Source organism: Zea mays, chromosome 3 (assembly GCF_902167145.1).
Source record: "Zea mays cultivar B73 chromosome 3, Zm-B73-REFERENCE-NAM-5.0, whole genome shotgun sequence".
Classification (NCBI taxonomy): Eukaryota; Viridiplantae; Streptophyta; class Magnoliopsida; order Poales; family Poaceae; genus Zea; species Zea mays.
Window position 1 is genome coordinate 42,033,243 of NC_050098.1, and position 26,864 is coordinate 42,060,106.

Here is a 26,864-nt window from a genome sequence, read left to right on the forward strand (position 1 = left end):
CTTGCGCTGGTGGAGCTCTTCGGATTTGGCATATTTTTCGAAGAGCTGATATAGCTCCTGCAAGCTCTTGGGTGGATCTCTGATACAATGGCTGTAGAGGACGCCAGCCCGAAGGCCATTGATGGCGTAGTGGATAGCGATCTGATCGTCGACAGAGGGCAGCTGTGACTTGAGTGTTAAGAACTTGCGGTAATACTCCCGCAGAGTCTCCTTTTCCAGCTGTTTGCAAAGCGAGAGCTCAGCCAAAGCGTCGGTGTCTGGACGGTACCCTTGGAAGTTGAGGAGGAACTTGTCCCTGAGACTTCTCCACGAATCAATGGACAGCGGAGGCAATCTGGTGAACCAGGTGAGTGCTGGGCCCTCTAGTGCGATGATGAAAGACTTCGCCATTGTGGCGTCGTCTCCTCCGGCTGATGCAACGGCGACTTGATAACTCATGATGTACTGCGCCGGGTCGGTGCTGCCGTTGTACTTGGGGTATGCCCCCGCTCGAAAGTTAGCTGGCCAAGGCGTCACTTGTAGGTGTGGCGCCAGGGGACTTCGCTCGTCGAGGTAGTTGACCCCTTGGAATGGCGCGCCGTGCTGGGAGACGTAGTCATGCTGGGGGAAACGCGGGTTCTCCGGCTGCGCCCGGTGCTGCAGGGGTGGGCCATGCTGCCGGCCGAGGTGGCCTTCGCGCGTGTCCTCCGGTTGTGTGCGCTGTTGGAGGGGTGGCTCTTGCTGTAGACCGAGGTGGCCTTCGCGCTGCATCAGCGCGATCTCGCGCTCGAGGTCTTGGGCTTTCTGCTCCTCGTCGCGTATCATTTGCCGCACTTTGGCTAATGCGGACACACGCTGGCGCTTGGCCTCCAGTATCTCTTTCTGCCTCTGGAGATTGCGGTTCCTGAGGCGCAGGGTGCGCAGCTGCAGCTGTTCTTCTGTTGAGACGCCGAGGACCTCACCGTCCTCGGTGAGGTCCGCGCCTTCCAGTGGGGCGAAGCCTGGGGCGGCTGTGACTGTCCTTCGGTTCCGCAGGTGCGGAAGGTGTCGTCTTCGCCGGTGTGGGGAACATTGTCTTCAGTGGGCTCTTGGTGGGTGGATTGGGTGAGGACGAGGGCCTTGCCCTTTCTTGCGGCCAGCAGTGCTGCCTTCGCAGCCTCGTCAGCCTTGGGGTTAGCTCTCTTGGGTGCCATCGCGGGTGGTTTTGTCGTAGCACGAACGGTGGGCGCCAAATGTTGGAACTCGCTCTCAGCAGCAAGAAGACCAACAAGGGTGAACAGTGGTGGCAACAGGGTTACGTGCACGGGGGCAATAGCTCTGTTGATCTAGCCTCTCACGGGCACTGTGCGGGGGTATTTATAGGTATCTGAGTGCCCAGCGTCTTGTGTTAAGGACGCATGTGCCCTCAGACACCTATTTTATCCCCAGAATATTCCCATAAAGCAGGGTTACGAACCGTAATTACAAGTATTCCTTTACAAGTTAGGCCCGTAATACAGAGGCGGCCACGCGGGGCCCGTTACAATGGGTCAGATCACACGTGGGCCTTGGGACTGAACGAGGACGCGCCGTGGTAGGACGTCGCCGCAGGCCTTCGTCAAAGTGCCGAGTCCTGCGAAGGGTGTCCCTGCCCGCTTTGTCTCCGTCGGACCAGCGGCTGCAGCGAAGGCCTCGAGCGAAGGGTGGCGTCTTTGCCTTCGCCCCAACAAACACATGCATCTTTGACTGCCTTACTGTCCACATCCATGGTGAATTGACCCTAGTAAAAAGTGGTGACTTTAGAATACTTGATTGAAAAGGACAATAGACTGTAATTGAACAAGTGATGCAAACATTGACTTACAGCAAGCTTGCCAATATAGTCTGTAATTTTGCCCTCGTTCTCTTGCTTCTTGTACTCCTTCCAGTGTGGAAATATTGGAATATGTTGCCTGAGTATGATCCCACCCTCTGATGCAAACTTTGCGGCCTGAATAGGGGGTTCTGGCCTTCGCTTTCCATCATAAATTTGGATTGGAATCTTAGTGCCTAACCCTCTGCTCAAGGATTCAAGTTGTTTGCCCATACTTCTTTGCCTTGGTACAATTCTAGTTATTGGAGTGAGTAAAAAGCAATTTAGTGCCAAATCTAAAAAATAATTGGACATATACTTACAACTTGAATTACTTATGCAGGTTCACTAGCCTAGGATAAACTAATAAATTTATTGAATAACAATAGAATTGAAATTACATATATAAATAATCACTTGCCTTCATCTGCAATGTGGTCGCTGATGTCAGCTTGTATGGGAGAATTAGCTTGTGCAGCAGCAGTCAGGCCTTGGGTGTAATTTTGTTCAGCGGCTGCACTTGAAGTAAATTGTGTTGCATAAGTAATGTTTTGGGTGGATTCTTGGTTTGTGGTAGCTGTTGAACTAGGATGTGTAGTGGTAGTTAGGTTTAGGAAGGATTGTTGGTTTATGGTAGCACTCCTTTGCCTAGTGATTCTAATTTGTTGTTCATTTACACCAGGGGCCACAACCCTTTTATGTCCTCGTGTTCCTTGCGTAGTTTTTTCAGCAACATGAGTTGAGTTGTGGCTACGTACACCTTTTGCAACCTGGAAATCCTGTAGGCATAACACAATAATGTGCATATCGATTTGTTTACAAATGCAAGAGTAATGATATGTAAAATGAGAAAACAAATAGACGAATCAGTAACTTGCTGACCTCCTCTTGCTCAGAGCCTTCACTGTCCTCACCGTCATACAAAGACCCAGATTCCTCTGAACAATCATCTTTGCTCCTTACTCTTGTAGCAGTCATTATTGTGCGCAGCTGATTAATCCCAAGCCGTTGGAACATTTGGTTGTTCCTCATCACATGTGCTGCCCTCTGTTTCTCATATTCAGTAGGAGTGGTTTCTGTACATTCATAAAATGATTTTATAAATGATAAACCACTCTAATGTTACAAGGAAACTAATCTATACTACCTATTAAGGCTGTAAGGGGTAGGCTGCCTCCCCTGGTTCTGCCTTCGGTGAATCTACACCGTTCAATCGCTTCTGTAAATCTACACCGTCCGCCCCTGCTTACGCCCACGTTCGTCCTCGTCTCCACGCCCACGTTCGTCCCCCGCCTCCCCCTCTCCCACCCCGCGTGAGCCGTCGCCCCTGCTCCCCTGTTCGCACCCGCCGCCCCTGCTCCCCTTGTCCCGCGCCGCGGTGACAGGATCCGAGAACACCCCTGCGTACGCGTCCAGGATTCAAGGCCTCCCCCTCCCTTCCCCTGCCCTCACCCCCTCGGCGATGCCCGGATTCATGGCGGCGCAGGCGCTGGAGGCGTCCACAGGGGGCGACACCGTGACCCTGCCCCCGTTCGACATCAGCGCTCCTCCCCCTCGCCGCCTCCTGCCTCCTCCCCCTCGACCGCATCTACCTCCCTCCGTGGCCTCGCTACCAAGGTCGAGATCGTCGAGATCGACCTCACCGAGGAAGACACTAGCTCCTTGACCCACGACTCCCCCTCGTCCACATCGATTGAGGTGGTCGGGATTCGGCGCCTGGAGGAGGCCATCCACGGTGTCATCGTATTGGTAGTCTGTAACTTAGTTTTGTAGTTTTAATTCAATTGTTACCATTTCGTATTTTTAGGATTTTCGAATTAGATTAGGATGCAATTCAAATTGAGCTTAGGTGGGATGAAGAAGGTCGACAAGTAGTTCCTTTAGAGGAATAAATTGGTAGGTCTGTAACTTTATTTTGTTCTTGTTTTCGCGGGGCAAGGAAGCGAAGTAGAAATTGTACTCAAATGACAATGGTGACTGATTTTGGCAACTACATTAACAAGCCCAAACATCTAGGATGCTCACGAGGACGGCTGGCGGCAGAGGCACTCAGGGTCAGGGAGGACGAGGGCAACAGTGTTGAGTGACTAGGGTTCGTTCTGACGGAGAAATGAGGGAGAGCCAACACGGAGAGGGGTAAATTTAGAAGATGAAGTTCCTTTACGGCATGGAATTCGTCTTAATGCCAAAATAAAGGAATCCATTCGTCTGCAGTACCACTTTGGTGATTCCCTCGTTCGGGATACCGAACTGGTGAAGGCCACCGTTGGGAGTATTATAATCCCAAATTTCTCCAACCTCTTCTTACTGCTCTACCTTTGGAATGCAGGCTGAAACTAATTCCGATGAAGTTTATGCTCAAATTATGATGCAACCAGAAGCAGAGGTGAGTAGGTTCACTTATATAGTTTCTTGCGGATCCCAATTCTCTCATTGCATTGTGTTGTCTGTTTCTTTGTTTGTTCAGTATAGTACTGTATCTCACGTCATGATCTTTCTTTATTGCAATAAACTTTTCTAACTATATTGCACAATCGGTATTACATGTGAATTTATTGACTTATTTTCCTAATTCACTAAATTAGCAAGGTGAGCCCACCATCCTGAGCCACCTGAACCTGAAAGATGCAACATCAATTCCTTCTACGTGCTGCAATGAAGTGTGTTGTTTTTATTTCTTTCTTTTTTTCTCCAGCTGTGTGTTCTGGAACTAAATTAGGCTGTCGTGGTTTTTACTTTATAGTGAGTGGTGTTGCAGTCTTGCAGAGGTGCTATCTTGTAACAGTAAAGTCCTAACTCATCTAACAGATCTGCTTTTCATACCCCTGTAATGTGACATTTTGTTCTTGATGCCTAGAAGCTTCTACGTGCTGCAGCTACTTTAGTAAGGGTGATAAGAATGTTCATCTTCTGCCTATGGGATGCATGTGATGGTTGACTCTCTGATGGAAAGTAACACTATATTATTGCTTAATCAGATTAGCATGCTGGCTGCATTAGTTGTACCTCTATAATTAAATGACTGATAGTATCTACAGAAGCAGTAAACTATCCTTTGCTGAATCTTGCATTTATCTGATGATTCACTCACCTCCAAGGCTCCTTGCTGCATCTTTCAGGCTACCAGCGAAGTACTGCCGAAGAATCTGCAAACTAACGGTCTTCTCGGCCTTTGTACGCCTTTTTGCCTTGCTACCTTCAGCAGTTGCCTGAACACCAGATAGAGATGGACCCTGCCCCCCAGGTGAGAACATTCCATGCATCCGCAATGCAGCTAACTCGGATTCTTGCTGTGATGTTCCTGCCAGACTTGTCCAAGAGGCATCTCCTCTACGATCTGTTGAATTGCCTCCAAAGGACAACTCAACTTTGTCCTTCCCATGAGGAGTAAAAGCGTGCAGCCCTGTGCTCCCATGGAGCTCCTCCAGGTGCCGCTGCTTGCTGGCGTGGGGCTATCGTGTCGACTCGCGGTTCGAGATCCTGCACCAAAGCCACAAATCCGCGAGCTCGTCGATGCCAGCTCCCGCGGACAGCGACACCGATGTGTCGTCCTCAGACTGTGTGGCTGCGGTGGTCGTAGTTTTCCGCCTGCGCTCGTCGTGCCCGCAGAGCTCCTCCAGGTGCCGCTTCTTGCAGGCGTGGGAACGACGGAGAAGCTGACTGGCATCCAGCGAGGCGAAGAGCACCCACCAAGCATGTGCACTCCTTATCTCTCTTCCTTTCCTACTATTTGGCTCTCCATATTCAGATTTGAGAGTCGATTTTACAAGTGTATTATGCCTACTAAGTTTTTTTTGCAAAAAATATTGGTTGTGCATGTGTACACCCATGTCCTTCACTGCTCCGTTCGACTCTACCACCAGGGGATGCCCCTGGCGTAATTGAATGTACTCTCTTCTCACCATGATAAGCGTCCAGCCATGGTTCCAAACCAAGATCGTTGATCTCGTGCTGCAGGCCATCAGAAGGTACCACCACTCTTTTCCCCATTTGTTGCACTTCCCAACTGCTTCGTTTCAGTCATAATTGTGGTTATCGTCGCGTCTTACAGTGGACCGTTCCATGTGTATGTTCATCTGATTCTTTTCTTTGTTATAAAGTAATAACACAGCTTATCTGCTACTATCACCTGTTCAGTTTTACATATTCAATTGAGGTCGTAAAGGATTTCTGTTGATTTTGGCATTCAGCTCGACAGTACCCCTTATTTTGCATTCACGTCTCTTCCATTTGATTCTTGAATGAGGTTGTTGACAAACTTTCTGTTGGATTGTTGTGCAGGGGAGCAGAACCCAAACAACTGGCCTTCTCTGGTGCCCTCGATGTCACGATTGGGATCTTCCCAATATGTGTGCGACAGTGAAAGCCCTTTGGTTTTCAAATGTATTTCATGTTTCTTGTTTGATATGTGAGTGTGGTTTTTATGAAATAACTTGAATTTTGCCACTCAAAACATTGGCTCCTTGTTATATTTGATTCAATTATCACACGTGTAGTTATGTATTGGTCCATATGTGTAGATTAGAAATAAAGATGCAGGTACTCAGAGGTATACTTCTAGACATTTAGCAGTACAGGATAATCATGGTTACTGATCCAATTTGTGTATCAGTTCATTTTTTCCTCTGTTGCTGTCACAAATCACAGAGTAAAGCCTAAGAAGATCCGAATTCTAGAGATGCTTAAAAACAACTGTCAATGTACCGGATTTGTGAATTTACCCTCCCAAAAATCTTTTTCTATTGCTTTCTTCATTTCTAGAAATTTAGGGAACATGTTTTGTACAGTTGCTGCAGAAGTTAGTTTGCTAGGTACATGCTTGCTATCTTTCAAACATTTTGATATTGAAAAAATCTATGGAGCTTGCTGTATGGCTCCTGGAGGTTTTTACATAGAAACTTTTGAACACGGAGTTCACAACTCAACATGATATTGCCATGTTGCAATTAGATTCCATATGTAAATATTTTGAGATTGCAAACATATGTGTATGCTAGATATTGTTCTATGCATTTTAACTGTTTTTCTTTTCTCCATGTCTAGGACATTGCTGAAGGGAAGGTGACGGTGCAAGAAGCCATCAACCCTTTTTTCTGAATGGGTTATTGGAGCAGACTGATTTAGGAGGGTTTTTATTGCCAAAAAAGTGGAGGCACCACCGCAAACGCTGACGGAGGTGGGTTCCTGAGCTGCCTCCGATTGATGTCGCCGTTGACAGTTGCCATCTCAGTCCACATCAAGCCTGGTTCTAAGGTCGCCACCATCACAGGTCGTTCTGCCCTTTTCAGATTCTCGGTTGCTGCCGCTGTCTCTCTACTTAGACGCTAACCCTGAAGCGTCCGTGTGTGAATTTTGTACAGATCGGGGACGAGGCGGTCGACGTCTAGATCGACGCGCTGGCGAGGGATGGCGAGGTCAACGCCGCATTTGTCGACTTCATGAGCTCGGTGAGTAGTTCGTTGTGGTTGCAAAACACTAGATTGGCTCTGAGTTCACTAGCGATTGGTACTACTGCGTTATGGGTTGAAATTGGGTTATGGATGCTGCGATTCGTATACTATCCAGTGTCCTGGTTTGTAAATTGAGAATCCACAGATATATGATTTGTCGATACACTTTATCCTTAATTATTGATGACCTGTGATCCTCATTTTATCTTAATAGAATCTTCTGCCAAAATTTTTATAACTTTAGCTTGTATCTACAGAGGTACGGGGTGCCGATCAAACATTTAACAACCTAGCACTTATCACAGTGGCAGACTACATGAACATCTTGAACTAAATCAACTAACAGAGCATGTGCTCTGACGTGCATATTGCTTAGCTTTGTTAGAGAGTATGTCAAATCATTTACTTTTTTCGATACCATTTCTTCTAAACTAATGGTTAGTTTGATAGTACTAATAAAACTGCAATTCAGTTCTCTTACTGATAGAGTTGTAATTGAACAACGTGGTATTGTGGTTTTCTTAATGCTTGCATGAATTAAAATATGCAAGCTGCAGGTGTCAATGTAGATAGTTGGCCTAGCAGCTCAGGAACCGGTGTCGTATTTGGCTGAAGACCTATTTGAATTCTCTCATCAGGGTGTGTCCTCAATGGTGAGATTTGCTGAGCTAAGGTTGATGGCCATGTTTCAGGCTGCAAGATCTGAGCTGGAATGGTGCCAAAAATGCCTGCTCCTTTTGCTTCCGCAATTTGATCCTGCAATTGAGATGATGACTGCATTCTGGACTGCAAATCTGGAGCTGACAACATACCCCAAGTACCTGCCTCTTCTGCATGTGGATCACATGAAGGTTCCACACTCTGCAGAACAGTTGTACTTTGTGTCACAGGCATGCCAAATAGATCAGTTCTTTCTTCTATGTGCTATCTCATTCATGATTTCCTTGTTACTTTTTTTGTTCATTCTTCCTTGTTCTTACATGCGAAGTAAGTGAACTTTTAAACAAAGAAAGACAAACAGAAAATGTTTTGAATATACACTTCTGAACCTAACACCTTGGAATCGTGTATACTGATAGATTTGCATGTTCTTATAATGTAGCATTGCAAGTAACTAGCATGACCATCTTACAATTCACCTTGTCTGGTGAACACATCTAGGATAACTCCTATAGTGATTAGCATTCTATAATTATTACCCACTTTTGACAACATCCTCTTATTTGATCCATGGGTTGCACATATCCTCTATAATAGTAGAGATATAAGATGAGCTTTCTTTCTTTTTATCTTACCAGTTTTTTCGATAATACTAGATTATGCTCTCTCATATCTATAAACAGCCCTGAACCATCTGCTAATGAAAAAGGGCTTAATATTAGGTGTATCTTGGCAGATAGGAAATATAAGATCATACAAGAGAACCACATGTTAGGAAATATTACTTGGCAATATTTTAGTTTGCTTCTGAATATGATTGCACTATCATATCATGTGCTTAGGAAATGGTCTTCCTTAACCTATCCTCTTGTTTCTTTTTGCAGGGGAACAATTAGATATGCGAGTGTCCATGCTCATTTGGGGTGCACTGGTAGTAGGAGGGATGATTTAGAGTCACTGTCATACACCCTTATTTTCCTGATAAGAGGAAGATTACCTTGGCAAGGCTACCAGGTAGGTTTCAATACACATGTTGACTCAACATTATGGTATTCTTCTGGAACGCCTGTCAGCCTGCAACAATGTTTGTAGGGAGATACCAAGAGTTTCCTTGTTTGCAAGAAGAAAATGGCTACTTCTCCGGAGATGCTTTGTTGTTATTGTCCAGCTCCATTCAAACAGTTTCTTGAGATTGTCACAAATATGAAATTTGACGAAGAGCCAAATTATGCCAAGCTTATCTCCCTTTTTGATGGTTTGATTGAAGCACCTGCTTCGAGACAAATCAGAATTGATGGGGCTCTCAAGGTTTGTACTAACTATTCCCTCTCTTCATATATAGTTAGATTTCTCTGTTCTTATATTTATTTGTTTCTGTACTATAGGTTGGACAGAAATGTGGAAGATTGGTTGCAGATCTAGAAGAAGTTGAACAACCTAAAAAGAAGGTTAGATTAGGGAGCCCAGCGGCTCAATGGATTTCAGTTTATAATGCTAGGTGGCCCATGAAGCAGAGGTAATTACAATCATTTAATTATATCAGATGCTACAATGCATGATAGTTATGTTATACGCACTGCATTTCTGTAGCAATACAAAGCTTTGTAAACATAATCATTGAGATGTGATGAACTATTGTTGCTAAGCTTTGTTATCAACATCCGTTGCTTGTTTCTTAGGTACCATTACAATGTGGCTGACTCAAGGCTAAGCCAACATATAGAAAAGGGCAACGATGATGGGCTTTACATTAGCAGCGTGGCTTCCTCGGCAAACCTTTGGGCACTCATCATGGACGCAAGAACTGGTTTCTGTTCTCAGGTTTATGAGCTCTCACCAGTTTTCCTCCACAAGGTACAGTATTATACTATCTGAGTGAAGCCTGACGACCATACCTAATAATTAATTGATTTAGCCAGGAAGCGTAACTCTGTTTCTGATTATACACAGGACTAGATAATGGAGCAGTGGGAGAAAAGCTACTACATAACGGCAATTGCTGGATCATCCAACGGGAGCTCATTGGTTGTCATGTCCAAAGGTCTTGATTTGACCTTTTCTTGTCATTGCTCAGGCTTGCATATTGATCTTCCATTTCCTCACTACTTTCCCGTTAGCAGTGCAAAATCCTATTGTTTCTCTTGTATGTCATAATGCAATCTCTATTTTAAGCCTCGTTGCATCGCGCATTAACTATCAGGGCCTACGATGGTAGTAATTTGGGGTAATATATTTCCACTGCTGCAGGAACTCCTTACACCCAGCAATCATACAAGGTTAGTGAGTCGTTTCCTTACAAGTGGATCAATAAGAAGTGGAAAGAAGGGTTCCATGTGACATCCATGGCCACCGCTGGGAATCGCTGGGGCGTAGTCATGTCAAGGAATTCAGGGTTCTCTACTCAGGTTAGGATGATTGCTTTGACCGCGTAGCAGTATCTGTGTTGTGGGCTCGCCTTGCCAGCGCTCACACTCCTCTGAATTATGTCAACTGATGTCTGAACATTTAACAAGGCATTTAGCCCCCCTTTCCCAACTACTGTCAGGTTGTAGAGTTGGATTTCCTGTACCCCAGCGAAGGCATCCACCGACGCTGGGAGAGCGGCTACAGGATAACTTCCACGGCGGCCACCAACAACCAAGCCGCTTTCATCCTGAGCATGCCAAAGCGGAAGCCGATGGACGAGACCCAGGAAACGCTCCGGACCTCCGCCTTCCCCAGCTCACACGTCAAGGTATGTCCCTTGCAGCTGCAAACCATGTGTCTTAAGAAACATCTATCTTGCCAATGCTTCAGATCTCGCTGCCATTTGCATCTCCTGTCACCGTTCTAAGCTGACCTTGCAAAAACTTCGTAGGAGAAATGGGCCAAGAACCTCTACATCGCTTAGATCTGCTACGGGCGGACCGTGTCCTGATGGCGCGCACGTGGGAAATGGAAGTCGAAGCGCCTCGCATCAAGAGATGCGAGATGGGGCGTCAAGTCAAAACCAGTTCTAATGATAGGATTAGTGTATCTCTGAAGATACGGTATGGGTTACCCTACCGTATTTGTAAAGAAATAATGCCGACCGAACGACCTTTCCTAACGCGTTTGGGCAGAAATTCGTTGCTGTCGCCATATTTTGACAGGAGTTTCTCCCGTGTTGTCGGTAGAAATTTGCGCGTGCACTCTTCCTGTTTTGGGGCCCATGCAATGTGTTTCACCCGATGTATCGCTGGGCTGCCTGTGTCGTGAGCCTCAATGGCATTTTATTTTGAGAGACGTAGATAAATTGAATTGGTTGAATATTTAGAGCTCAGTCAGTCAAGGCCCGATTAGCTTCTCTTTTTTAGATACAATTCTCGGGCTATGTCAAGGCCCGATTAGCTTCTCTTTTTGAGATACAATTCCCGGGCTATGTCAGTAGCAGCGTATCTAATACTCCAGCCGTTCCAAAATATAATTCGTTTAAGTTAATCTCTACTACTCTATAAATTCTACTACTCTATAAGTTCTTATTGTAGGCGTCCACAGTTATCGGTTCTGCCCCGCAGCCCGCCCGCCCCCGCGGTATTTTCGGAGCTAAGAATATTGTGAAGGAACTTATTAAAAAGGCACATGATAAGCATTTGGAAGCTGAGCTAGGTCGCTACATGATGGAGACACGACATGATGCATGGAATTGTTTCAAAATAGAGTGAACCTCAGGTACTGATTGCTTATGTTTTGCTTCCATTATTATGTATATATAGCTTTTGTTTATGTAATTCAGAGCATTATTCATTTTTTAGGTTGAGTTGTTTTAACCTCAATACAATCTCTTCTTGTTCAGATTCTTATCAAAGCTCGTGATGTTGCTAGGAGCAGTGCTCGGAATAGCTTGTCTGAAAGGAATAATTTGAAGGCTATGGGTCACTACGGTCTTAAAGGGTAGTTTCTTTAGCATTTTATAAATAACTATTTATGTGGGACAACAGAATGTTGAAGGCAAGCATGTCCCTTTTGGTTTCATTGATCGGATGTTGGCACATTTCACAAAAGATGACTATGGTCTTGAAAGCCTATGCTCGGCAGTAAATTGTGAGATATTTTTGCCACGACCGTGTGATTCGGGAACGATCGTTGCGTCTGCAGAACATTCAGAAAGCGTCGTATCTGTCATTATGTCGTTGCAATGCACAATCATTGCTTGTGCAAACATATATTTTAGTGATGCCAATAAAAGTGTAGAATAATAATTAGGATTTTTATATATTAATGTATTTTATCACATTGATTCCGTAGCAACGCACGGGCATATACCTAGTAGAAAGTTTATGAGTAGTGCATTTTTAAAACTAGAAGGCAAGGCTAGGCGTTTCTCATATCCCAAGTCGTTGCTCATGCCATCCTCTTGAGAGGCTAGGCGGCATGAAACGACTGACCATGCATTAAAGATTTGATAAGTGCATTCAATAATTCATGTCCAACAATGTTAAAGGATCAGTGTCTGATACGGTAAAATTTAGCAGAAACGATGGGCTTCGAATGAGTCAGTTCAAATAGCAGACTGGGTGTTCTGCTTGTTACTAATAGTTGGTTATCCAGTTCGTGGTGATGATTACTGAAAAATTTATGTAAACCAATTTATCCAAAATGTAAATGATTTGCAAAAAAATTGCATAAGGGATTCAAAGAAATCAGTTATCTTCGACACAGTTTAAAGCAGTGTTATGACTAAGTTTATCATAAGTGCTAAGCAACCTAATAATTCACTGTCGCTGATGCAATCTAGGTTGGTTGTGGTGACTACATCAACTCTGAACAATGGATCTTTGAATACTAATTAATCTAGTAATCTATAAACTTCCCAACTGGGCTGGAAGTAGGGGTGGAATTACCTGCTAGGGCATCCCTTTTGCATCGTGATCCCATCCTCCCTGGAGCCATCCTGATCTTGGGACAGAGAGGCTGAAGGGGATGTGAAGTTGCTGCCGGCAAGAAAGGGGAGGTAAAGTCGCCGCTGGCAGGATGGGGAGTTGAAGTCGCCGCTGGCAGGATGTGGAGGTGAAGTCGCCACCGGCAAGGATGTGCAGAGGATGTCGTGGAATGAAAAAGGAAACTACTGACTCAATCTAAATGGGTAGTGGGTGCCGAGGATTTAGTTCCATCGGTGGTTAGCGTGAGACGCGGTTTTAGTGCCGTATATTTTTTTTGGCTAGCGAGGTACCACCCATTTTTTCCTTTTTGGCGGATGGCAAAACTGAATGTGCCTTCCTTTGCTTGCTCGGTGCAGACTTGTGTTCGTTGCAGACTTGTGCTCGGTGCCGATTTGTTCACCTATATACTGCTTTGTCAGAATGACGAGAAATTCATATGGCGCAGGGGTTTGTGTTAGTTGAGAGGTGTACGAGGTGCTGGGTTCGATGTAGCTTGGGTCCTTTTTTTTGGCATTTTGTCCCATTAATCTTACATTCACACTTTTTTGTATAAGACCAAAACCCTTTTGCATAATCCTCTGAATTTTTTACCTTAAGCAAATAAGACTAAAACATTACTCCATGCCAAGTTTCACCATTTTTTGACCAAATTTGCTATTTATTTATTTATTTATTTTTGCCTAGGGAAGGCATTTAACCCACAGAAAATAGTAAATAGTCCAAAAAAGGGACATCTATGCATGAATTAAGTTTGTATAGGCTAGATGAACAAATAGTACAAATTTCAAGGAAGAAAACAAACAAAACTAAGAAATGTAGCTCAAACCTTTTTTGGACTATTTACTATTTTCTAAGGGTTAAATGCCTTCCCTAGGCAAAAATAAATAAATAAATAGCAAATTTGGTCAAACAATGGTGAAACTTGGCATGGAGTAATGTTTTAGTCTTATTTGCCTAAGGTAAAAAATTAAGAGGATTATGCAAAAGTTTGAATATAGGTGCTTCACAAACGGACACATATTTCACTAAGTTTCGTGACATTGAACTACAACTACACGGTTTGAGCTACATTTCTTAGTTTTGTTTGTTTTCTTCCTTAAAATTTGTACTATTTGTTCATCTAGCCTATACAAACTTCATTCATGTATAGATGTCCCTTTTTGGACTATTTACTATTTTCTGTGGGTTAAATGCCTTCCCTAGGCAAAAATAAAAAAATAAATAGCAAATTTGGTCAAACAATGGTGAAACTTGGCATGGAGTAATGTTTTAGTCTTATTTGCTTAAGGTAAAAAATTCAGAGGATTATGCAAAAGTTTGAATATAGGTGCTTCACAAACGGACACATAACTCACTAAGTTTCGTGACATTGAACTACAACTACACGGTTTGAGCTACATTTCTTAGTTTTGTTTGTTTTCTTCCTTAAAATTTGTACTATTTGTTCATCTAGCCTATACAAACTTAATTCATGCATAGATGTCCTTTTTTTGGACTATTTACTATTTTCTGTGGGTTAAATGCCTTCCCTATGCAAAAATAAATAAATAAATAGCAAATTTGGTCAAACAATGGTGAAACTTGGCATGGAGTAATGTTTTAGTCTTATTTTCTTAAGATAAAAAATTCAGAGGATTATGCAAAAGTTTGAATATAGGTGCTTCACAAACGGACACATATCTCACCAAGTTTCGTGACATTGAACTACAACTACACGGTTTGAGCTACATTTCTTAGTTTTGTTTGTTTTCTTCCTTGAAATTTGTACTATTTGTTCATCTAGCCTATACAAACTTAATTCATGCATAGATGTCCCTTTTTTGGACTATTTACTATTTTCTGTGGGTTAAATGCCTTCCCTAGGCATAAATAAATAAATAGCAAATTTGGTCAAACAATGGTGAAACTTGGCATGGAGTAATGTTTTAGTCTTATTTGCTTAAGGTAAAAAAATCAGAGGATTATGCAAAAGGGTTTTGGTCTTATGCAAAAAAAAGTGTGAATATAAGATTAATGGGACAAAATGCCAACAAAAAAAGGACCCAAGCTACATTGAACCCAGCACCTCATACACCTCTCAACTAACACAAACCACTGCGCTATATGTATTTCTCGTCATTCTAACAAAGCAATATATAGGTGAACAAATCGACACCGAGCACAAGTCTGCAACGAACACAAGTCTGCACCGAGCAAGCAGAGGAAGGCACATTCAGTTATTTCAGCACATTCAGTTATTTGAGCAGTTATTTCAGCACATTCAGTTATTTCAACACAAGTCTGCAGTTATTTGAGCAGTTATTCAACCATTCAGTCAGATATTTGATCAGCTATTCAAACAGTCAGATAATTGAGCAGTTATTCAACCATTCAGTCAGATAATTGAGCAGTTATTCAAACATTCAGTTATTTGAGCAGTTCAAACATTCAGTCAGATATTTGAGCAGTTCAAACATTCAGTTACATTCAGATAGGTGCACAGTTTTGCCTTTTCAGCTACATTTAGTTACATTCAGATAGGTGCACAGTTTTGCCTTTTCAGCTACATTCAGTTACATTCAGATATTTGAGCAGTTATTTCAGTCCAAATTCAGCTAAATCTCAGCTACAAGTCCGCAACGAGCCAAATTCAGCTAAATTTCAGTCCAAATGCAACGGAGCGCGGGGATGGAGCAGCAGGGAGAGCGGACACGGAGCGCGGGGATGGAGCAGCAGGTCCCGGCGGCTGTCTTCCCTCTCGCCTCCATTCTCCTTTCTTCGCGCTCAGTGAAAACTGAATGTCAGCAACTGCTTTCTGCTTCCTGTGTTCTTAATTTCCTATGTACTGAGGACTGCTTCTATGTTCAGAATGAAAACAAAACTGTGTTGCAAAAAATAGAAATGTGTTGCTTTCTTTTCTGTGTTATGAAACAGAGCTGAATATGAAACTAAAACATGGAAACTGTGTTATGCAATACATAACTCAGTACACAGCCACACTGCCGATGCCCATCCTCACTTCACAAATCTGCAAAATCAACTACATCAGTATAACTCATATTTACTTTCACTTGCTGCCCATATTTAGTTGTATTCTTTCTTCCCATATTTAGTTGTATTCTTTCTGCCCATATTAACTTTCACTTGCTGTCCATTTTGAGCATCCGAAGCAGCATCTCTAATATTTGGACTATAGCCTTTCTTCATTAGCGTATACATCTTTTCTCAGTTTTCAATTTGAGCTCTAGGATTAGTATGTAACCACATGTATTTAAATCTGAAAACACAAGACAATTCTTCATAGTATGTGCCAATTAGGAAAGGTAACAGGGACATTATTAGACTCTTAGAAAATGGTAAACAAGGATAGAAACAAATGGAATCGATATGGAACCAGTTTTCTTGCCTCACGTAATAAAGTTGCCTTTATTTTTGTTCTGTGAGCATCATCAATACTCTACAGCAAGAAATGTACTACTCTATAATTCTTAGCTTTGCTGTAGAACTAATCAACATGACAAATAAGACCTTTCCTTGATAATTAAATATTTGAGGCATAATAAAAAAAGAATGGTCATTTTTATGATGTCCACAACACCCAACACTGCTATGATAGACTCAAATAACCAAGCTACTCATCGTCACTATTATCATTTTTGTCATTATGAATGGTTCTTTCTTCATTATCACTAGCATAATGCAGGGTCGTGTCATCTTCATAATCCTCAGAAAGATCTTCCTCTTCATCTTCCCTTTGCCTACAAAGGTCTTCAACTATAGTTGCATGAACAGTAAAAGAATTTTCATCGGCCAACATGCCATCCTCAATATTGACTTCATTGTCTCGAATTTGAAAATCAACACACTCATCATCTTGATATGACAGCTCCACACCCTTTGATATTTCATCACTTGAAATTTCAGCAACATTCCACAAATGCCTATGTGAAAACTTTTGAACAACTCGCCAGTTGCCACAATATTTGGTGTCTTTCAAGTAAAATACCTTTGTCGCCTGTGTAGATAGAATAAATGGATCATCCTTGTACCAAATACAAGCATGGTTGATGCTTCTAAAAAATCCATCATCTTTCATCCTTGCCCTGTTGCTACCGGTATCAAACCAATCACACTGAAATAGAACCACTGACCGATGTCCACTAGAGTCTGCATTGTACTGCAACTGAATTATTTCTTTCAAGCAACCATAAAATTCAATATCTTCTCCATTATGTGTGCCACCAGTCATAACTCCACTATTCTGTGTCCTCCTATTTTTCTCACGCTCGATAGTGTGGAAGCGTACACCACCAACAATACATGTTGAAAATATTCTTATACGCAGATCTGGTTGACATGACAAAGCATATAAGTCATCACTTACATCTTCGCCATTCACAAACCGTAGAGTTGCAATCTGTACACATAATTCCCCAAGATGGTTAAAACATCTTGAACCACTAAAAATGGTTAAAGACAATATGCAACAACAACTCACATGGTTCTTAAACCAGATAGCAAATTGTTTCTCAATGGTTTTTTCAATATCTTGATTTCCTTCGTTCTCTAGCTCCTTTCTGTATAACCTGCAAAGCATTTTTGAATAAACAATTAGCTCATAAAATTAGTAGGTTTTGTAGACACCAGAAGTGAAATTGTAGAAATTGTAGATAGGAAGACGTACTCTATATATTGTTCAACCTCCGGACAATTGTTTAACACATACCAAACCATCTTGTCATATATATTTTCTTGGTATGTAACCGTATGAGCTCCGAGTAAATCAACTCCATGTTGGAAAACAGATAAATCACCCTTGCTCATATCAACACGCTCTCTGTTCCTGCCCTCCCGATTATGCCGTGTGTCGAGATCATCAAAATACCGCGAACAAGCAATCAAGCATTCATCAGCAACATATGCTTCAGCAATTGAGCCTTCAGGTCGTGCCATGTTCCTCACAGAATGCTTCAAAGTATATAACCGTCTTTCGACTGGGTACATCCAACCATATTGCACTGGTCCTCTCAGGATAGCTTCATCAGCTAAATGAACAGTTAAGTGGACCATGACATCAAAAAATGCAGGAGGAAATATTTTTTCAAGCTTGCATAGAACAATTGGGATTTCAGATTTCATTCTATGCAAAACACTTAATTTTAATGTCCTAGCACATAATTGCTGAAAGAAGTTACCTAGTTCAGCAATTGCTATGTACATGTCATTATCCATGATTCCTCGTAGAGCGGCAGGTAAAATCCGTTGCAATATTATATGGCAATCATGAGTTTTTAACCCTTGGAGGTTGCATCCATCAGTAGTAATGCATGTTGCTAGGTTCGAAGCATATCCATCTGGAAACTTTACACTTCTTATAAAGTCATAGAAAGCAAGCTTCTGTTTTTTATCCATTGTGTATGGAGCAGGAGGAGCGTTATATGAATCTCCATCACGCTTCAAGTGCAAAGATTTTCTTATACCCATGTCTTCCATATCAAGCCTAGCATTAACACTATCCTTTGATTTCCCGGGAATACCTAATAATGTACCAAGAATTGACTCACATATATTTTTTTCGATGTGCATCACATCAAGGTTATGCCGCAGTTTCAAACCTACCCAGTAAGGCAAATCCCACAAACATGACCTTTTCTTCCAACATTGGCCCTCATTTGCATCCCGCTTTCTCTTCTTGTTTTGAGGATGCTTTCCTCGTCTAACATCCTTGACCCTGTCCAACTGCTGCTTCAACTCAGCTTCACTAAATGCCTCTGGCTTGTCACGAGTTTCAACTTTCCCATCAAAGTCTTTCTTCTTTCTCCATGGATGGTCCTTTCCAAGGAATCGTCGATGCTCTATATAGCAGATCTTATTCCGTATTCTTCTAGAGCAGGGATTTTTGTCGCAATGCAAACATGCATAATACCCTCTGGTGACTCTACCTGACAACGTGCTCAGAGCTGGATAATCATGGATGCACCATAGCACTGCAGCATGTAGAATGAACTCTTTACCAACTCTTGCATCAATAGTATTGACGCCTAACCAGAGATCTAGCAACTCGTCAATTAGTGGCTCTAAAAAGACATCAAAATCCTTTCCAGGGCATTCTTTGCCTGGGATGAGTAGACACATCATGAAGTTTGATTGCTCGACACATACCCATGGAGGAAAGTTGTAAGGGATAACAAAAACAGGCCACATACTATAAGAGGAGCTCATTTTCCCAAATGGATTGAAACCATCTGTTGCAAGACCAAGCCTGATATTCCTTGGATCTTCTGCAAACCAATTGTGTTGCTTATCGAAGTCCTTCCATGCCTTACCATCCGCTGGATGGTTAAGCTCATTTTCCACAACTTTCCTCTTCAACTTGTGCCATTGTGCATCCTCAGATATTTTTTTTGAGGAAAACATTGTTTTCAACCTAGGAATCAACGGAAAATGTCGCAGTACCTTCCGAGGACTCTTACTTTTACCTTCACCATCTTTCCATCTAGATTCTCCACACACTGGGCATTCATCTTTTTCTGCATAATCCTTCTGAAACAAAACACAATTATTTGGACACACATGGATTGACTCATATCCAAGTCCCAATACATGAATAAGTTTCTTTGCTTCATTATAAGATGCCGGAAGGCAACATTGTGGGAACGACAATGATAACAACTTCAAAATTCCAGTGAACGCCACATTGCTTATCCGATAAAATGACTTGATATGAAGTAACCTAACCACAAAAGAAAATTTTGTGAATGGTGAACCTGGGTGAATCGTCTGCTTCATCTCGTCTAAAACAACTGCAAACATAGACTTTTGTGCACCTTCTTCAGATGTGAACAACTCATGCACCATTTCCAGTAATCTATCATCAAGGTTATCTTGTTCAAACTCATTCATACAAGCATCCTCATTGAAGCTATGTTGTTCATCTATATGGTCAACATTTTCATTTAATCTGGCATTCAATAGTGGCTCCCCATGATGTATCCATGTTGTGTATGTGCTCGCCATCCCATTAATATATAAGTGATCCTCTACTTGTGATTTATTTTTATAAAGTTGATTCAAGCACTTTCGACATGGACATAGGATCTCCTCAGTTTCAGTAAATCGCTCTTCTACAAACTTCATGAACTCATCCACCCCGGCTAGATATCGCTTGCTGAAAAGCCTAGTATTGATCCAAGACCTGTCCATCTGCCATACATTTAAATGATACAACATTTATTAGATTATCTCACTATCAATAACTCAACTATTACTCATTAACACTGTTTACAAAAATAAACAATTATGAATATATTTAACTATACAAATACTAATTATCAACAAACCCTATGACATACCATAGCCACCAAGGCATCCTCAGACTCTAAAACAGCGTTAGTGCAACGCAGCAGAGCAATGAGGTATCATGTATATGTTTTACTTAAATGGAGGATAACAAATTTGGAAGGACAAAAGTATCCAAAATACATCTTGAAGCAGGAATTACCATGAGTTTGTTGAATTAATCTTGGTGCACATGATCAGAAATCTAATTTAAGTCCCAGCGATTACTATTATGTAGCATCATGGACAAAAAACAATGAATTGACAAGTGATTAATTTTCTATGACATTGAATGAAATCAAGACATAAAATAAATAATATTATCACTAGCCATTGATGCCAATCGCCTATTGCAACCGCCGATGTCAAGGTCGAGCCGCTGTTGCAGGAATGCAAGGGATGAGAGGGGAGGGACGGGCAACACCTTCTGTTAACGCCAAGGGGCTGCGCTGAGATGTAGGAGACCTTCCAGTCGTAGTAGATGTACAGGTCTCCCGCCGACGTCAGCACCGGCGCCGCAGCCAACAGAAGCAGCCGGGGCTTTGGCTCTAATCGGACCTGCAGAGATTGAGTTCGAGTCCGTCACTTTTATTTTATTTTGCGGTTCAAATGTATATGTATATAAAGAGATGCTATTTTATTCGTAGCCACTCAAATGGTCTAGTGGAAGAGATGAATGAAGGGAACTATCAGATCTCAGGTTTGATCCAGAACTTTGCATTATTTTTTTTACAAATTAAAAGTGCAAAAAAGCAAGTATTTCTTTTTTATCAAATGCAACAGTAACTAGCAAGTGTTTCTTCCTTTTTCCTACTAATTTTAACCAGAAAGTAGCGAGCCATAAAAAATAATGCCATGTAAACTAAATATTAGCCGGTCTAAAATTACCTTTTAAACCAACTCATGTCATGTAATCAATGGGGCTAGTGATAAATATACTTCTTTCTAATGCCTTTTTGTTCAAATTTATTCGTATACATGTATACAAACTACATTCAAAAAGTTAATTATTGAAAAAAAATAATCGAAAATGAATTATATTTTAGAATGTGGGGAGGACTATTTTTCATATTAAATAATTTATAAAACTATGACAAAATACCAAATGTCGCCTAATATTGTCAGGGTCCCCGAGCTCAAAGTAAAAAAGGGAGTTATGATGATAAAAAATGAATTATATTTTAGAATGTGGGGAGAACTATTTTTCATATTAAATAATTTATAAAACTATGACAAAATACCAAAGTCGCCTAATATTGTCAAGGTCCCGGAGCTCTCAGTAAAAAAGGGAGTTATGATGATTTACTCATATGACCAACGTATATTGTCATAACATATCGTCACAAAGTTGCATCCATTTCAAACAATGACGATTTTAATGGATTTTAATGACGCGAGAATTTTTTTTGTCACTAGATCAGATCATCTCATAGAAAACGTCATAAACAGAACTAATTTATGACAAATTTGCTTAGTGTCATTGTATATTCGTCATAGAAGGCATAAAAAGTTGTAGTGCCACAACATTCTATTTTGGATGTGATACTAAGTTCCATACATCATTCGTCTTCAAGTTGTTGAGCTCTTCTTGCATGACCATCACCTAATCTGGATCCTTCAAAGCATCTTCAATCCTAAAAGGCTCAACAGAAGACACGAAAGAGTAATGTTAGAAAAAATGTGTCTCCTAGGATCATATCCACTAGATGATCCCTTTGAATGGTGTGATGGACTCTTGGGTGTGGCACTTGGCTTGTGAGAAGTGGAACTTCATCTTCACCCTCCTTGTTCTGTTCTTCATCAACTCCCCTTGATCATTGCCACCATCTTGATCTTCTTGTTCCTTAGCTTGAGTTGGGGTTGAGCTTGTGTAGAGGACGGTTGATCTTGTTCTTATGGTGCCTCCTATGGTCGTGCATCTCCAATGGACATATTCCTAAGCGAGCCTCCTCGTCATATAGCTCATCAAGATCAACTTGCTCTTATTGAGAGCCATTAGTTTCATCAAAACAATGTCAAAAGAAATCTCAACACATCTAGAGGATTTGTTGAAAACTCTATATGCCCTTGTGTTTGAGTCATAACCGAGTAAAAAAACTTCTACAACTTTAGGAGAAAATTTAGAATTTCTACCTTTCTTTACCAAAATATTACATTTGCTCCCAAAGACTCTAAAATAAGATAGATTAGGTTTGTTACTGGTACAGAGTTCATACGGAGTCTTCTTGAGGAGTCGGTAAAGATATAATCGGTTGATGGCGTGGTAAGCCATGTTGATATCTTCCGTCTAAAACTAATTTGATGTCTTGTACTTTTCAAGCATGGTTCTTGCCATGTCGATCAAAGTTCTATTCTTCCTTTCCACCATGTCATTCTGTTGTGGTGTATAGGGAGAGGAGAACTCATGTTTGATTCCTTCCTCCTCGAGATACTCTTCAACCTATGTGTTCTTGAACTCTGTTCCATTATCGCTTTGAATCTTCTTGATTCTCAAGTTGAACTCATTTTGAGCTCTTCTCAAGAATCTCTTTAAGGTTCCTTGGTTTTTACTTTTGTTCTGCAAAATGAATACCGAATTGAAGTGAGTATAGTCATCAATAATCACAAGACCATATTTACTCCCGTCGATGATAAGATAAGCAACGGGGCCGAAGAGATCTATATGCAATAGCTCCAATGATCTTGATATAGTCATGATGTTCTTTGTATAATGACTTGTCCCAACTTGCTTCCATGGTTGACATGTTCCACAAGGTCTGTCTTTCTTAAAGGAAACATTAGTTAGTCCTAAAACATGTTTTCCCTTTAGAAGCTTGTGAAGATTCTTCATCCCAACATGTGCAAGCCGGCGATGCCATAACCGACCCATATTGGTCTTTGCAATTAAGCATGCATCAAGTTCAACATTATCATTCAAAAATCTACTAGATAAAGTTTGCCCTTTAATACACCCTTAAATGCAACTGAATCATTACTTCTTTTAAAGACCATAACACCACGATTGGTAAAAAGACAGTTATAACCAATTGAGCATAATTGAGAATCAGAAAGCAAGTTGTAGTCTAAAGAATCAACCAAAAATACATTAGAGATTGAATGCTCAATGGTGATTGTATTTTTACCTAACCCCTTTACCTTGCATTGACTACCATCCCCCCAAAGTGATATAGCATCTTGGGATTCCTTGTTCTTAACAGAGGATAAGAATATTCTCTTCTCACCCGTCATGTGGTCTATGCATCCGCTATCCATCACCCAGCTTGTGCCCCTAGATGTGTAAACCTACAAAAGAAGTTTATGCTTTAGTTTTAAGTACTTGATATGAGTTGGGTCCTTTGAGGTTAGTGACATATAATTTTAGAACCCAAACACAAGTTTTACCATTCTTGCGCCTAGGCCCAACATGAGTGGCAACAATTTTGCCAGATTTGCAATAAAGCACATTTGAAGCATCAAAAGTATGATAAGCAATAGATGGACCATTTGATGCATTCTTTTTCTTAGCATGGGTAACATGATGCTTATGCCTATGAGATGCTCTTGCAGATGAAGGACAAGAAGTGCTAGCAATCATGACATGTGAAGTATAAGCATTATGAACAAAATTAGCAACATGAGTATTAGCACACGAAGGATGAATATTATGAATCATGGGTGTCTTCCTTTTCTTCTTAACAAATTTATAGAACTCATGGCCCTTCTCATGGATCTTGGTGTTCTCATTAGCTTTCCTTTGGAAGCCAACACCATCCCGGATCCTAGGATGCCTACCACTCATGTAGGTTTTCTTAGCAAATTTAAGTTTTTCATGTTCGTCTTTGCAAGTTTTAGCTTGAATTAACATAAACATATTTACATCTATTGCAAATTAAAACATGCAACAGAAGTTGAAGATGTATGGCATTCATTCAATTTCAAAATCTTAGCATTCAAATCATCATTAGCAATCTTAAGATTTGAAATAAAAGCATTTCAATCATTTAGCTCTTTAGACAAAATTTTATTCTTTTCTACTACATGAGCTAAAGCCTTCTCTATCTATACCACTATATAATCCACCAGTTTAAACTTTGCAAAACCCATCCAATCAAATCACTCCACACTCAAAATCTCCATTAAATCCACCAAACAAATTGCACCCTGATTAATACACAATAAAAACCAATGGTTTAGATCGATGGATAACTCTGTCTCCTTTACTCACTCAAATTCAATGGACAATATTATTTGTATCATTCATCATCCCTCCCCCTCTCCACCACTTGCGACTCCATCACCCCAGCCTCTCCCTCCCCCTCGTCACCACTGTTGGCAACCCCTCCCCTCGTGTCGCCATTTTCACCGACCCTTCCCCTCCCTTCCTCGGGATCGTAGCGTTAGCACGGGCTATATGCTAGTTTTGACAAGTTTCTCGCTCTCATCGTCAAATAGTAGATCCTCTTGCTTCTCCAAGAGTTCATCCTTCTTGTTGATGACCTTAATTAATTCATTAATTTTGTCAATTTTTGATTTATAAAGGCCTTTAAAAAGCTTACTAATATCCTCCTCATCATCACTAGAGTCATCATCACAAGTGGAGGTATATTTACGAGTATCTTTAGAATATACCTTCCTTTGCCATCAAGCAGGTGTGGTTGACTTTTGGAAAGAGGGAAGACTTGTTGAAGGCGATTGTAGCGAGGCCTTCATTATCAGAGTCAGAGGAGCTATAATCCGAGTCTCACTTCTTGCCGATGTGGGCTTCACCTTTCTTCTTCTTGTAGAACTTCTTCTTTCTCGCCTTCTTCCATTTCTTCTCTTTTTTCAGTCATCACTATCTTTATCTAGATAGTTAGCAATAAAATGACTAGTATTACCACACTTGAATCAGACATGCTTCCCCATTGGTTTGTTGTCATTGTTCTTTTGCCCTTGAATACTTGCTTAAATCTTCTAATAGCAAGCGCCATCTCGTCATCATTTAGGCCAGCCGCCTTGACTTGCACCACCTTGCTTTGAAGGCAATAGCTTGTGGCTCAGTGGTGAATGTGTTCCCATTGGCCATATCGTCGACATACTTTATGAAAACTATGATACTCATCGTGTCATTAGCTCTGAAGTGCCATGCATACTTTCTAGCAATCCAAGTTGCACCGCACCTTCTAAAAGACTACTCTTTTTGGTAGGTATGTGTTGGGGGGCTTCCTTTTCTGAAGGTCCTCAAAAACATAATTAACCATTTGCTTTCAGTGTAAGCTATTACAGGGAGCTTTGCCTTTAGGATGGAAGTCTTTCCCTCATGATGAAGGCATACGAGATGAAGATATGATCTAAGGATGATAAGAATAAACGCCGAAGCTATTGCCAGAGTGACAGCTTCGACTTATAATGGTGATGAAAATTGATGATGATGCTGACCGAAAGGGGAAAAGACTACTTAGCCCTTAATGATTTATGTTACGATCATAAGTAAATATTAGTGACATAAATGTACTTTTACCTGGGCTGCGTCCAATGTCTATAAATAGATGAACAGTAGCACCATACTGTTCACGCTGGTTTTGTAATCTCTCTCGCATCAACACCTTCGAGCAAGCCGAAGGTATCAATGTAACATAAAACTTGTTGATATTCGTACATGTTTTATGGAATGTAAATACGAATGAATCAATGGGTTATACTTGTTGTTTTCGTCCCTTTACATTCTTGTTTATCTATAAAAATGATGAAGACATGTCCTTCACGACCTTCGTCTGATGATCATTATGTCCATGAGGAGATAATGCTTTGGAAGACGAAGGTCCTTAATACTTAACAATTGTGTTTCCTTGTTCTTGATTCACAACATTTGAGAACAAGTGGCCAACATTGGCGCTCACCTCCAGTGAACTCACTTCCACAACCTTTGGCAAGCGTTCGCCTTCGTCATGCCACTGAAGAAGGCAACAACGCCAGGGGCCGCCCTACAGCCACTAGACACCAATCATGAGGCACTCTCATTGAGAGAAGCTAGGAGCTAGAAAAGAAAGGATACCAGCCCAACACTATAGGAGGAGGAATTGGACCAGGAAATCAGAGACCTGGAAGCTATACATCAGCAAGTACAGAGGAAAAGGGAGAAGATGCTTCGGCTAGCCGAACTTCAGAGTAAGATCGATGAAGTCGCTGAAGAAATGCGTGTAACACCCCGTCCAATCCCTGGACCAGCGGTACTTACTCCTGGCAGCTCTATAGGATCATATATCGTTCCCACAGACCAACGGGTCTTTTGTGCGCACTTTGTCCTCACTCATGCGCACCCGAGAAAACTTCTCAGTCGGTCACCCATCCCAAATTGCTCCAAGCCAAGCACACTTAACTTGGATGTTCTTTCGAGATAGGCTTCCAAAAAAGAAGATGCACCTTGTTGGTATGAGTACACTATTAATTCTATTAAGCTTTGGTCCAGGATATCCCATCTTAGGGGCTAGGATATCACAAACCACATCACGCAGGATGATCAAGGACGAGGGCCCCAACACAGAGCGCTTCGCCAAGAAACTCCAATCAACGATGATGGATGGTATGATGACCTTTACCATGGTAACTTTGCTTTTGATGATGCTTCTCCCTTGGCAGCAGAGTTGCAGGCTACCCCATGGCCACCTTCGTACAAACCGCCACAACTCCCCATGTATGACGGGCATTCTGACCCGAAGCAATTCCTCATGGGCTACGAAGCAACCATATCATCATATGGTGGCAACA

At 41.6% G+C, this 26,864-nt stretch overlaps 1 protein-coding gene and 1 pseudogene across 1 annotated transcript; one reads left to right on the plus strand and one right to left on the minus strand.

The window, feature by feature from the left end:
- Window positions 1-1,827: 1,827 nt before the first annotated feature.
- On the minus strand, window positions 1,828-13,189 carry LOC109944985 (uncharacterized). The gene is made up of 3 exons (XM_020550756.3): window positions 12,783-13,189; window positions 2,693-2,886; window positions 1,828-2,589 (listed from the first exon to the last, which is right to left on the minus strand). The coding sequence occupies exons 1-3, from the start codon at window positions 12,829-12,831 to the stop codon at window positions 2,224-2,226; spliced, it is 609 nt and encodes a 202-aa protein (XP_020406345.1). The 5' UTR covers window positions 12,832-13,189; the 3' UTR covers window positions 1,828-2,223.
- Window positions 8,809-10,810, plus strand: LOC103651903 (casein kinase 1-like protein HD16; annotated as a pseudogene).
- Window positions 13,190-26,864: the final 13,675 nt, after the last annotated feature.

What these genes read in the sequence shown, in the direction of transcription:
- LOC109944985 (XM_020550756.3), bottom strand. Translation starts at nt 12,831, where the DNA reads ATGGCTCCAGGGAGGATGGGATCACGATGCAAAAGGGATGCCCTAGCA. An exon ending in CAAAAGGGATGCCCTAGCAG is followed by an intron (nt 2,887 to 12,782) that starts GTAATTCCACCC and finishes ATGAATGTACAG; the next exon opens with AAACCACTCCTACTGAATAT. An exon ending in AAGGCTCTGAGCAAGAGGAG is followed by an intron (nt 2,590 to 2,692) that starts GTCAGCAAGTTA and finishes TTATGCCTACAG; the next exon opens with GATTTCCAGGTTGCAAAAGG.